The sequence below is a fragment of the Salmo salar genome, chromosome 05, assembly GCF_965601325.2.
Source record: "Salmo salar chromosome 05, fSalSal1, whole genome shotgun sequence".
NCBI classification, from domain to species: domain Eukaryota; kingdom Metazoa; phylum Chordata; class Actinopteri; order Salmoniformes; family Salmonidae; genus Salmo; species Salmo salar.
In genome coordinates this window covers 13,528,527-13,542,235 of record NC_138295.1, presented here as the reverse complement: position 1 = coordinate 13,542,235, position 13,709 = coordinate 13,528,527, and the positions used below count along the sequence as shown (strand labels likewise).

The following is a 13,709-nucleotide window of genomic DNA, read 5'->3' as shown; positions in this document are numbered from 1 at the left end:
ACCACTGCTGTCTCCTCCTACTAATACCACCCCACCAGAACCACATGAACCACTGTGTAATTATTCTCCTCAGTGCCTTCCTAACTATACTAGCTATCTCTCTGTAATGTTTGGTTATCTTGATTTTGTTGGTGTAAGTTCAGCCTGATGAACCCTGATCAAAATGTTATCTTACCTGATTTCTTGTTCTAATTTCAGCTTCAAGAAAATCAGGACGAAATTGAAAACATGATGAATGCTATATTCAAGGGTGTGTTTGTACACCGATATCGGTACGTGGCCTGTCCATTGTTCCCATCATAGTAATGATCATAAATAGGATGGATTTCATTTGAGATACATTATCCCTTTGTATAGAGGGTATGATGAGGATGATGAAGGTTGTGTGTTGTGTTAGTGATGCGATAGCAGAGATCAGAGCCATCACTATAGAGGAGATTGGAATGTGGATGAAGCTGTACAGTGACGCCTTCCTCAACGACAGCTACCTGAAATACGTAGGCTGGACCATGCACGACAAGGTGAGGGAGAGTGTGTGCGCGCTTGTCAGCAAGGTGTTGTGTTTGAGTTAGGAGTGTGTGCAATTCTAATGAGTTTGTATGTGTGTGTTAGAAGTGTGTGTAATTCCAACGTGTGTGTGTGTGTGTGTGTGAGCAAGGCGAGGTGCGTCTGAAATGTTTGACAGCGCTGCAGGGTCTCTACTACAACAGAGAACTGAACACCAGACTGGAGCTGTTCACCAGCCGCTTCAAGGTCAGAGCGCCACCTGGTGGACACATCAACACACTACAACTAGTTACCTCAAGGCTCAATTTTCATAACAAATGCCATTTAGCAGACTATTTTATCCAAAACGACTTACCAGTAGTACATTGATGAGTTTTCATATGGGTGGCCCCAGCGGTTTTGAGTAGAGGTATTTCCTGGCTGAACCACTACTATGCCCTGTTGATTTTGAGTATCTGAAATCTTTGTAATTTCCTCTGTTCACAGGACCGCATTGTCTCCATGACTTTGGACAAGGAGTATGATGTCGCAGTACAAGCAATAAAACTGCTCACTCTGGTACTACAGTAAGTTGCTACAGTTCAGCTATCTGTGTTTAATCTATACTGTGTGTGTAGTACAGATGAGGTACTGAGCCCGGGGGGATTGTATGTGTATTACAGTAGTACAGATGAGGTATTGAGCCCGGGGGATTGTATGTGTATTACAGTAGTACAGATGAGGTACTGAGCCCGGGGGATTGTATGTGTATTACAGTAGTACAGATGAGGTACTGAGCCCGGAGGACTGTGAGAGCGTCTATCACCTGGTCTACTCCGCCCACCGACCGGTCGCCATAGCAGCCGGGGAGTTCCTCTTCAAGAAGTAGGATTTGTTTCATTTAATTTTTTATTTAATCTGTTGTCACACATTCTTCTATCATGTATTTATTTTCTCTTAAGTCCTATCAATCAATCAAATGTGATGCTAAAACCCCATGTCTGGTTTCTTCCCTGGAACCGCAAGAGAGAGAGGGAGCAGAGCTGAAGAGAGGAAGGTGGATGGGTTAGAAAGAGCGAGGCAGGCAGGGGGAGAAAGGGGTGTGAGAAGGAGAGAGTAGGAACTTGAGGTTGGTAGATCTGGGGTATGGTTTTCTGGCGCGGACACATTCCTTGTCTGTTTTATTTAGGCTGGGCTAGTGCCTATAAGTGAGGTTTATATACACTACATGACCAAAAGTATGTGGACACCTGCTCGTCAAACATCTCATTCCAAAATCATGGCCATTAATATGGAGTACCCCCCCCCCCCCCCCTTTGCTGCTATAACAGCCTCCACTCTTCTGGGTGTTGGAACATTGCTGCGGGGTCTTGCTTCCATTCAACCACAAGGGCATTGGTGAGGTCGTTCCAATTCATCCCAAAAGTGTTTGATGGGGTTGAGGTCAGGGGGCTCTGTAGGCCAGTCAAGTTCTTCCACACAGATCTCGACAAACCAGAGTGGACCTCGCTTTGTGCACGGGGGCATTGTCATGCTGAAACAGGAAAGGGCCTTCCCCAAATTGTTGCCACAAAGTTGGAAGGACAGAATCGTCTAGAATGTCATTGTATGCTGTAGCATTAAGAATTCCTTTCACTGGAGCAAAGGGGCCTAGCCTGAACCCTAAGGGGCCCAGCCCCAGACCATTATTCCGCCGCCAAACGTTACAGTTGGCACTATGCATTGGGGCAGGTAATGTTCTCATGGCAACCGCCAAACCCAGATTAGTTTGTCGGACTGCCAGATGGTGAAGCGTGATTCCTCGCTCCAGAGAACGCGTTTCCACTGCTCCAGAGTCCAATGGTGGCGAGCTTTACACCACTCCAGCGGACGCTTTGGTATTTTATTAGGATCCCCATTAGCTGTTGCGAAGCAGCAGCTACTCTTCCTGGGGTCCACATGAAACATGACATAATACAGAACATTAATAGACAAGGACAGAACTACATCAATTATTTTATTTTTAAAGGCCTACATGTCTATACACAAACTATCTAGGTCAAATAGTGGAGAGGCGTTGTGCTGTGAGGTGTTGCTTTATCTGTTTTTTGAAACCAGGTTTGATGTTCACTTGAGCAATACGAGATGGAACGGATTTCCATGCAATAATGGCTCTATATAATACTGTATACTTTGTTGAATTTGATCTGCACCTGGGGACTGTGAAAAGACCCCTGGTGGCATGTATGGTGTAGAAAGTGTGTGTTTCCAGAGCTGTGTGTAAGTTGACTATGCAAACAATTAGGTATTTTCCACACATTGTTTCTTATAAAAAGGAGTGATGCAGTCAGTCTCTCTTCAACTCTTAACCAAGAGAGACTGGCATGCATAGTATTTATATCAGCCCTCTGATTACAATGCAAGACGTGCTGCTCTGTTCTGGGCCAGCTACAGTTTTAGGTCTTTCCTTGTAGCACTAGACCATAATGTTTGTCTATGGAGATTGCATGGCGGTGTGCTCGATTTTATACACCTGTCAGCAACGGGTGTGGCTAAAATGGCCAAATCCACTAATTTGAAGGGATGTCCACATACTTTTGTATATTTAGGGTCCTTTGATATAGTTTTCTAAATCTAATACTCGTGACTCTGCTCTCCAGACTCTTCAGTACGCGGGAGCCGGAAGAGGAGGGCGCCCCCAAGAGGAGAGGAAGACAAAGCCCCAACGCCAACCTCATCAAAACTACTGTTTTCTTCTTCCTGGAGAGCGAGGTACACACACACACACACACACACACACACACACAACCCTGTCTCTACCTCTATGAACATGCTGCTTACTTATAAGACTCACTGGGAGAAATACCTTTCCCCTGCTTATCTCTCCCGTGTGTATTCCAGCTTCATGAGCATGCTGCGTACCTGGTGGACTCTCTGTGGGAGAGTGGAGCAGACCTACTGAAGGACTGGGAGTGTATGACCAGCCTGCTACTGGACGACCCTGTGCCAGGGGAGGAAGGTATGACCTCTGACCTCTATACTTGACCTCTGACCCATAACCTCTATATCTTGTCTGTAATATATCTGGTGTGTGTAGCCCTGACAGACAGACAGGAGACGGCTCTCATAGAGATAATGCTGTGTACGGTGCGCCAGGCTGCAGAGTGCCACCCACCCGTAGGCCGCGGAACTGGGAAGAGGGTAAGACACTAGACTGGTCAGAAAAGGGAACTCTCTCTGTCTCTCAAGTCAATGGGCTTCATTGGCATGGGAAAGGTATGTTTATATTGCCAAAGCAAGCGAAATGGATAATAAACAATAAGAAATGAACAGTAAACATCACACTCACGAGTTTCAAAAGAATAAAGACATTTTAAATGTCATGGCTATGTAAAGTTTTATTATGTGCAAACAGTTTAAGTACAAAGGGGAAAATAAATAAACATGGGTTGTATTTACAATGGTGTTTGTTCTCCCGCCAGGTGATGACAGCGAAGGAGAAGAAGACCCAGCTTGATGACAGGACCAGAATGACAGAGCTGTTTGCTGTGACATTACCCCCTCTGCTGGCCAAGGTAGGACACTACACCTTCACCCTCTCTAATAAACGTGTCTCCCCTGCATGCAGTACTGTGTGTGAGTGTGCTGCCTCTCTTTGTTTCAGTACTCCATAGATACAGAGAAGGTGACCAACCTGCTGCAGCTCCCTCAGTTCTTCGACCTGGATATCTACACCACAGGACGACTAGAGAAGGTCTAACCCCCGGCCCTACGCTGTAGTCTAATTCAAACTCTAACCCCCGGCCCTACGCTGTAGTCTAATTCAAACTCTAACCCCCGGCCCTACGCTGTAGTCTAATTCAAACTCTAACCCCCGGCCCTACGCTGTAGTCTAATTCAAACTCTAACCCCCGGCCCTACGCTGTAGTCTAATTCAAAACACTGTGCAGCACAATGACAACTGTGAAATATGAAATACATAACACTGCAAGACGTCTGTAAAACATATTTCCTGACTCCCTCTTCTTCTAGCACTTGGAGGCGTTGCTGCGTCAGATCAGGGAGATCGTGGAGAAACACACAGACATAGAGGTGCTGGAGGTGTGCTCGAAGACCTACCACGCTCTCTGCAACGAGGAGTTCACCATCTTTAACAGAGTGGACATCGCCAGGTCACAGCTTCTGGATGAAATGGTGGACAAATTCAACAGACTGCTGGAAGACTTCTTACAAGAGGTGAGAGGGGGAGTGATGAGGGGATGGTAGAATGAACCGGTGGACAATCAACAGACTGTTAAAGGACTTCCTACAAGGGGTGAGAGGGGATTGAGGGAGAGCGCTCAGAGGGTGTGAGAGCTGTTTGGGCCAGAGAGGGACTTTCTACCACCAGTCTTCATTTTACATCAATTAGGGGGAGTGGACCAGTCTGTGTGGTTGATACTGGTCTGTCTCTGTGTGTGGTTGATAATGATACTGGTCTGTCTCTGTGTGTGGTTGATAATGATACTGGTCTGTCTCTGTGTGTGGTTGATAATGATCTGTCTCTGTGTGTGGTTGATAATGATCTGTCTCTGTGTGTGGTTAATACTGGTCTGTCTCTGTGTGTGGTTGATAATGGTCTGTCTCTGTGTGTGGTTGATAATGGTCTGTCTCTGTGTGTGGTTGATAATGATCTGTCTCTGTGTGTGGTTGATAATGGTCTGTCTGTGTGTGGTTGATAATGGTCTGTCTCGTGTGTGGTTGATAAGATCGCCCGGGGGATGGCTGTCTCTGTGTGTGGTTGATAATGGTCTGTCTCTGTGTGGTTGATAATGGTCTGTCTCTGTGTGTGGTTGATAATGATCTGTCTCTCTGTGTGGTTGATAATGGTCTGTCTCTGTGTGTGGTTGATAATGGTCTGTCTCTGTGTGTGGTTGATAATGGTCTGTCTCTGTGTGGTTGATAATGGTCTGTCTCTGTGTGTGGTTGATAATGGTCTGTCTCTGTGTGTGGTTGATACTGGTCTGTCTCTGTGTGTGGTTGATAATGGTCTGTCTCTGTGTGTGGTTGATAATGGTCTGTCTCTGTGTGTGGTTGATAATGGTCTGTCTGTGTGTGGTTGATAATGGTCTGTCTCTGTGTGTGGTTGATAATGGTCTGTCTCTGTGTGTGGTTGATAATGGTCTGTCTCTGTGTGTGGTTGATAATGGTCTGTCTCTGTGTGGTTGATAATGGTCTGTCTCTGTGTGGGTTGATAATGGTCTGTCTCTGTGTGTGGTTGATAATGGTCTGTCTCTCTGTGTGGTTGATAATGATCTGTCTCTGTGTGTGGTTGATAATGGTCTGTCTCTGTGTGTGGTTGATAATGGTCTGTCTCTGTGTGTGGTTGATAATGATACTGATCTGTCTCTGTGTGTGGTTGATAATGATACTGGTCTCTCTGTGTTCAGGGTGAGGAGCCTGATGATGATGATGCCTACCAGGTCCTGTCTACTCTCAAGAGAATCACAGCATTCCACAAGTAAAGAAAACTCTGTCTCTATCCTGTCTGTCTGTCTGTCTCTGGCTCTGGCTCTCTCTCTGGCTCTCTCTCGGCTCTCTCTCTCTGGCTCTCTCTCTCTGGCTCTCTCTCTCTGGCTCTCTCTCTCTGGCTCTCTCTCTCTGGCTCTCTCTCTGGCTCTCTCTCTGGCTCTCTCTCTGGCTCTCTCTCTCTCTGGCTCTCTCTCTCTCTGGCTCTCTCTCTCTGGCTCTCTCTCTCTCTGGCTCTCTCTCTCTCTGGCTCTCTCTCTCTCTGGCTCTCTCTCTCTCTGGCTCTCTCTCTCTCTGGCTCTCTCTCTCTCTGGCTCTCTCTCTCTCTGGCTCTCTCTCTCTCTGGCTCTCTCTCTCTCTGGCTCTCCTGACATTCTTAACTCTCTTCCCCCAGTGCCCATGACCTGTCCCAGTGGGATCTGTTCAGCAGTAACTTCAAGTTGCTCAACACGGGTATTGAGAACGGTGACATGCCAGAGCAGATAGTGGTCCATGCTCTACAGTGTACCCACTACGTTGTCCTGTGGCACCTGGCCAAGGTCTCAGAGGGCAGCCACAGAAAGGTATGCAGAACCTTCTCATTCATTTATGTGTTATCTGGTAGCTAGGAAAATGGCATTGGGGAGGCAGTGAAGGTTTATACAGCAAGTCTTTTGAGGGATGTTCCCTCGGATGATGTGTTGATCACATAAGATTGTTTTGTAGGAGGAGCTGGTGAGCCTGAGGAAACAGATGCGGATGTTCTGTCTGATGTGTCAGCGTTACCTCACCAACGTCAACACAACCGTAAAGGAACAGGTACTGTCCTGTAGCTATTCACATCCTAGTGATTTTAAATGCTCAGAATCCCCGGGAGGCAGACCACTGATAACCAACAGTCCATCTCTCTCTCCCCAGGCGTTCACCATCCTGTGTGATGTGTTGCTGGTCTTTAGTCATCAGATGGTCTCTGGAGGCAGAGAGCAGCTGGAGCCTCTGGTCTACAGTCCTGATGACTCGCTACAGACAGAACTACTGTCCTTCATACTGCACCATGTCTTTATAGACCAGGACGATGACAACTGCAGCACAGGTACACACCACTACACACACACACACACACCGCTACAGTCTTTTCTAGCAGGTTGCTTATTTTCACTTGAAAATAGCTCTTGTTGGTTAGCGATGGCCAAATGAGACCCTGCTAAACATTACTGTCTGGTCCTGTGATGTGTGTACCTGGCTCTACCTTTTTAAATGGTCAGCCAGGTGGAAGCTCTAGATAAGAGCTCTGTGACTGGCTGTCTAACTATTTATCTGTTATGTTGAATGTACAGATGGCCAGCAGGATGACGAGGCAGCGAAGATAGAAGCTCTTCACAAGAGACGTAACCTCCTGGCAGCCTACTGTAAACTTATCATCTATAACGTAGTAGAGATGAACACTGGCGCTGACATCTTTAAGCAGTACATGAGGGTGAGAATGGAGAAACGCTTTACACAGTTACGACCAGAGAAATAGAATCGTTAGAAAGGGCCTCTAACCCTGGCAGTTTGACTGTTAAACTCATGGGTACACTCGCAATGGTTGTCAGTCCACACGTTATCCCATGGTTGACTGGAATAGGGACGCCCATTCCATAGATTATATGGTTATCACTTCTCCTTGCCTACGACACTCATTAAACACCAGATCATTACCGGAGACATCCCGTCTACTGCTTGGTTGCAAATGACCTGAAGTCCTGTTTTATTTCCTGTAAGAGACTCTGACTTGTGGCTGAACCGTCTTCTTCTCTCTAGTATTATAATGACTACGGTGACATCATCAAGGAGACCATGTCTAAGACCAGACAGATAGACAAGATCCAATGTGCCAAGACACTCATCCTCAGTCTACAACAGGTGGGTTATACACACACACACACACACACACACACACACTGTTTTAGTCAAGCTAGATCTCCTGATCTCCAGACTGCAGGCCAGCCTTTGTGGAACCAATCAGATTGAAAGAACCATGTCTTTATTCCACACATTTATTCACCCTTCCCTGTCTTGCCCTCTCTTCCCTGTCTTGCCCTCTCTTCCCTGTCTTGCCCTCTCTTCCCTGTCTTGCCCTCTCTTCCCTGTCTTGCCCTCTCTTCCCTGTCTTGCCCTCTCTTCCCTGTCTTGCCCTCTCTTCCCTGTCTTGCCCTCTCTTCCCTGTCTTGCCCTCTCTTCCCTGTCTTGCCCTCTCTTCCCTGTCTTGCCCTCTCTTCCCTGTCTCCTCCAGTTATTCCATGAGATGTTGTCAGAGTTGGGGACAGGTTTTGACCGCTCGTCCTCAGCGTTCTGTGGGATCAAGGAGCTGGCCAGACGTTTCTCTCTCACCTTCGGTCTGGACCAGGTCAAAACACGAGACGCTATCGCCATGCTGCACAAGTCAGTCTCCTCTGATCTCTTTCTCCGTAGCTTTATTGTACACAAGACTGACATAACCAGCAGATAAGAAATACTTCAGCTTTTTAATATGATTACAATTACTGAACATGATTAGCATATGATGAATGTGAGCTGTACATAGGACTAGTTAATGTATGTATGTGTATATGTATATGCTGTTAGATACCTCCCATTTTCTGAACTAAAATGGTCTCCTCTCCCCCCCTCTCCCTCCCTACCTACCTCCCCCTCCCCCCCTCAGGGATGGTATAGAGTTTGCATTTAAGGAGCCCAGTCCTCAGGGAGAGGGCAACCCTCCTCTTCACCTGGCCTTCCTAGACATCCTCTCAGAGTTTTCCTCCAAACTAATGAGGCAGGACAAGAGGACTGTGTGAGTACACGCCTCTGCCTCTCCTAATCAGACGTGTGTGTGTGGTAACTGATGTCTGTGTAAGTGATGACTCATGATATGTCACGAGGCAGGATACGGGGACTGTCCCCTCCCAGACACATGACCATAAGGACCTTCCAGATGACTTTGTTTAGTTGTGTGTGTATGTATACTGAACAAAAATATAAACACAACAATTTCAGAGTTACAGTTCATATAAGGAAATCAGTCAATTTAAATAAATGAGGCCCTAATCTATGGATTTCACATGACTGGGGAGCCAGGCCCAGCCGGTCAGAATGAGTTTTTCCCCTCAAAAGGGCTTTATTACAGACAGAAATACTCCTCAGTTTCATCAGCTGTCCAGGCGGCTGGTCTCAGATAATCCCACAGGTGAAGAAAAGGCATATGGATGTTCTGGGCTGGCGTGGTTACACGTGGTCTACTGTTGTGAGGCCGGTTGGATGTACTGCCAAATTCTGGAAAATAACATTGGAGGCGCTTATGTTTGAGAAATTCAATTCTCTGGCAACAGCTCTAGTGGACATTCCTGCAGTCAGCATGCCAATTACATGCTGCCTCAACTTGAGACATCTGTGGCATTGTGCTGTGACAAAACTGCACGTCTTAGTAGTCTATTGTCCCCAGCACGAGGTGCACCTGTGTAATGATCATGCTCTTTAATCAGCTTCTTGATATGCCACACCTGTCAGGTGGATGGATTATCTTGGAAAAAGAGAAATGCTCACTAACAGGGATGTAAACAAATTTGAGAGAAATTAGCTTTTTGTTCTGGGATCTTTTATTTCAGCTCATGAAACCTGGGACGAACACTTTTTATGTTGCGTTTTATGTTTTTGTTCAGTGTGTGTAACATCTCTCCTCTCTCCCCTGTAGTCACATGTATCTGGAGAGGTTCATGACCTTCCAGATGGCCCTCCAGAGAGACGACTGCTGGCTACCGCTCATCTCCTACAGGAACTCCCTGCAGGCTGGCGGGGACGATGACACCATGTCTGTGGTCTCCGGCTACTCCTCCAGAGGGTCGTCGGTCAGATCCAAGAAGACCAAGGCTGCTACTCCCACTGCTACCGTCGCTGCAGCCAAGAGGAAACTCCCTGAAGGTAGCTACAGCACCAGGGTGTGTGCGTGTGTGTGTGTGTGTGTGCGTGTGTGTGTGTGTGTGTGTGTTTAACGGTGTGTGTTCTCTCTAGCTGAGGACAGCAGTAGCAGCAGTACAGATATGTCGTGGCAGCACCAGAGCATGCAGACTCCCGTGATGATGCCCTCCCCCCACCTCACCTCTACCATGATGAGAGGACCAGGGGACATGAGGGAGGAGGCCAAACGGGGGAGAGACGACAGCTACATGGGAGTGTATGCCCTCCCTTCAGACTCCCAGCAGCATCCTCACCCTCACACACTCCCGCAAACCCCACAACTCCACCAGACACCCATCGACTACAAGTAAGATTCTCTTTCGCCTCTCTCTTTCTCCTTCTCTCTCTTTCTCCTTCTCTCTCTTTCTCCTTCTCTCTCTTTCTCCTTCTCTCTCTTTCTCCTTCTCTCTCTTTCTCCTTCTCTCTCTTTCTCCTTCTCTCTCTTTCTCCTTCTCTCTCTTTTTCCTTCTCTCTCTTTTTCCTTCTCTCTCTTTTTCCTTCTCTCTCTTTCTCCTTCTCTCTCTTTCTCCTTCTCTCTCTTTTTCCTTCTCTCTCTTTCTCCTTCTCTCTCTTTCTCCTTCTCTCTCTTTTTCCTTCTCTCTTTTTCCTTCTCTCTCTTTCTCCTTCTCTCTCTTTTTCCTTCTCTCTCTTTTTCCTTCTCTCTCTCTTTCTCCTCTCTCTTTCTCCTCTCTCTCGACGTATAGCTACCTGAACCACCAGTGTGGTTATTTAACTTATTGTTGTCTGTGTTTGTAGTACCCAGGTGACGTGGATGCTGGCTCAGAGGCAGCAGGAGGAGGTTCGTCAGCAGCAGGAGAGAGCCATGAACTACGCCAAGCTCAGAACCAACCTGCAACAGGCCATGTAAGAACACACACACACACACACACATACCCATCCCTCCCTAACCCTGAGCTCAGAACCAACCTGCAACAGGCCATGTAAGAACACACACACACACACACACACACACACACACACACACACACACACACACACACACACACACATACCCATCCCTCCCTAACCCTGAGCTCAGGACCAACCTGCAACAGGCCATGTAAGAACACACACACACACAGACACACACACACACACACACACACACACACACACACACACACACACACACATACCCATCCCTCCCTAACCCTGAGCTCAGGACCAACCTGCAACAGGCCATATAAGAGCTACTTCCTTTACATATCTGTTTGTGGACTAACCATTTGTTGATGTACAGCTACTCTATATTGATGGTAGTTTGTACTAATGATGGTGTGTGTGTAGTCGGCGTGGTACAGGGCTGATGGAGGAGGATGAGGAGCCTATCGTAGAGGATGTGATGATGTCGTCAGAGGGTCGTATGGAAGACCTCAACGAGGGCATGGACTTTGACACCATGGACATCGACCTGGTGAGACCTTTGACCTTTTACTACAAATATGGCATTTGGTTTATGAAACCTTTTACAGCGAATTATGTGGTGATCCACAAAGATCTCTGTCAAGAAACCCGAAATATCCTGAAAAAAACAATATTTAAAAATTATAAACGCAACATGTAAAATGTTGGTTTCATGAGCTAAAATAAAAGATCCCAGAAATGTTCTGTAATTTTCTACAATGCCTCAGCTGTCTGAAGTTGAGGGAGTGTGCAGTTGGCATGCTGACTGCAGGAATGTCCATCAGAGCTGTTGCCAGAGAATCTAATGTTCATTTCTCTACAATAAGCTACCTCAAACGTCGTTTTAACCCAGGTGTACACAACACGACTTTAAAAATCCTAACATCGCTAAACCTCTCACATTAATCTCCCCAGTTTGTTGTTGTCTTGCCGACGTAGTGGTGCGCACACTGAACGATGTGGCACGGACGGTAGGTCACACACTGCAGGATTCTTCACTTGGTCGTGAGGATTCTCCATAGCACGCTGTCTCGCCAAAAACATGATGTGATGTAGATTTAAAGTAGTTACAACAATCTGGCTCAAAGCAACCTCAAACATTTTCAGTCAGACATTCATGCTTGCCATACTGAGTTGAATTGAATAACATTGCTTGTGAACTTCAGAGCTGTAACAGTTTGACACTTTGGCTCTGATTTAAAGGCAAGTACAAACGCATACTAAACGCAGCAAAAAAAAAGAAACGTCCTCTCACTGTCAACTGGGTTTATTTTCATCAAACTTAACATGTAAATATTTGTATGAACATAAGATTCAACAACTGAAACATAAACTGAACAAGTTCCACAGACATGTGACTAACAGAAATGGAATAATGTATCCCTGAACAAAGGGGGGTCAAAATCAAAAGTAACAGTTAGTATCTGGTGTGGCCACCAGCTGCATTAAGTACTGCAGTGCATCTCCTCATGGACTGCACCAGATTTGCCAGTTCTTGCTGTGAGATGTTACCCCACTAATCCACCAAAGCACCTGCAGGTTTCCAGACATTTCTGAGGGGAATGGCCCTAGCCCTCACCCTCCGATCCAACAGGTCCCAGACGTGCTCCATGGGATTGAGATCCGGGCTCTTCGCTGGCCATGGCAGAACACTGACATTTCTGTCTTGCAGGAAATCACACACAGAACGAGCAGTATGGCTGGTAGCGTTGTCATGCTGGAGGGTCATGTCAGGATGAGCCTGCAGGAAGGGTACCACATGAGGGAGGAGGATGTCTTCCCTGTAACGCACAGCATTGAGATTGCCTTCAATGACAACAAGCTCAGTCCGATGATGCTGTGACACACCGTCCCAGACCATGACGGACCCTCCACCTCCAAATCGATCCCGCTCCAGAGTACAGGCCTCGGTGTAACGCTCATTCCTTTGACGATAAAGGCAAATCCGACCATCCCCCCTGGTGAGACAAAACCGCGACTCGTCAGTGAAGAGCACTTTTTGCCAGTCCTATCTGGTCCAGTGATGGTGGGTTTGTGCCCATAGGCGACGTTGTTGCCGGTGATGTCTGGTGAGGACCTGCCTACAAGCCCTCAGTCCAGGACAACAGGCCTACAAGCCCTTAGTCCAGGACAACAGGCCTACAAGCCCTCAGTCCAGGACAACAGGCCTACAAGCCCTTAGTCCAGCCTCTCTCAGCCTATTGCGGACAGTCTGAGCTAGAGGTCAACCGATTATGATTTTTCAACGCCGATACCGATTATTGGAGGATTTCCCCCCCCCCCCCCCCAAAAAAAGCTAATACCGACTACTCGGCCGATTTAATTATAAATAAATAAATAAATAAAATTTAGAAAATAATTAAAAATAAAATGTATTTATTTGTAATAATGACAATTACAACAATACTGAATGAACACATATTTTAACTTAATATAATCCATCAATAAAATCAATTTAGCTTCAAATAAATAATGAAACATGTTCAATTTGGTTTAAATAATGCAAAACAAAGTGTTGGAGAAAGTAAAAGTGCAATATGTGCCATGTAAGAAAGCTAACGTTTAAGTGCCTTGCTCAGAACATATGAAAGCTGGTGGTTCCTTTTAACATGAGTCTTCAATATTCCCAGGTAAGAAGTTTTAGGTTGTAGTTATTATAGGAATTATAGGATTATTTCTCTCTATACGATTTGTATTTCATATACCTTTGACTATTGGATGTTCTTATAGGCACTTTAGTATTGCCAGTGTAACAGTATAGCTTCCGTCCCTCTCCTCGCTCCTACCTGGGCTCGAACCAGGAACACATCGACAACAGCCACCCTCGAAGCAGCGTTACCCATGCAGAGCAAGGGGAACAACTACTCCAAGTCTCAGCG

At 46.5% G+C, this 13,709-nt stretch overlaps 1 protein-coding gene across 1 annotated transcript in view; it reads left to right on the top strand.

The window, feature by feature from the left end:
- The window catches only part of LOC106604302 (cohesin subunit SA-2), a 31,942-nt gene that overhangs the window by 9,393 nt on the left and 8,840 nt on the right, over window positions 1-13,709 (top strand). Inside the window, exons 8-30 of the mRNA XM_014198813.3 lie at window positions 199-272; window positions 398-521; window positions 655-753; window positions 994-1,073; window positions 1,264-1,371; window positions 3,126-3,237; window positions 3,367-3,484; window positions 3,563-3,666; window positions 3,948-4,040; window positions 4,130-4,219; window positions 4,498-4,701; window positions 5,895-5,965; window positions 6,368-6,536; window positions 6,679-6,771; window positions 6,871-7,045; window positions 7,290-7,429; window positions 7,756-7,857; window positions 8,228-8,376; window positions 8,639-8,767; window positions 9,665-9,891; window positions 9,982-10,234; window positions 10,684-10,791; window positions 11,215-11,341. Of these exons, the coding sequence (XP_014054288.1) occupies window positions 199-272; window positions 398-521; window positions 655-753; window positions 994-1,073; window positions 1,264-1,371; window positions 3,126-3,237; window positions 3,367-3,484; window positions 3,563-3,666; window positions 3,948-4,040; window positions 4,130-4,219; window positions 4,498-4,701; window positions 5,895-5,965; window positions 6,368-6,536; window positions 6,679-6,771; window positions 6,871-7,045; window positions 7,290-7,429; window positions 7,756-7,857; window positions 8,228-8,376; window positions 8,639-8,767; window positions 9,665-9,891; window positions 9,982-10,234; window positions 10,684-10,791; window positions 11,215-11,341 (2,949 nt within the window). The remainder of the gene's footprint in view (window positions 1-198; window positions 273-397; window positions 522-654; window positions 754-993; window positions 1,074-1,263; window positions 1,372-3,125; window positions 3,238-3,366; window positions 3,485-3,562; window positions 3,667-3,947; window positions 4,041-4,129; window positions 4,220-4,497; window positions 4,702-5,894; window positions 5,966-6,367; window positions 6,537-6,678; window positions 6,772-6,870; window positions 7,046-7,289; window positions 7,430-7,755; window positions 7,858-8,227; window positions 8,377-8,638; window positions 8,768-9,664; window positions 9,892-9,981; window positions 10,235-10,683; window positions 10,792-11,214; window positions 11,342-13,709) is intronic.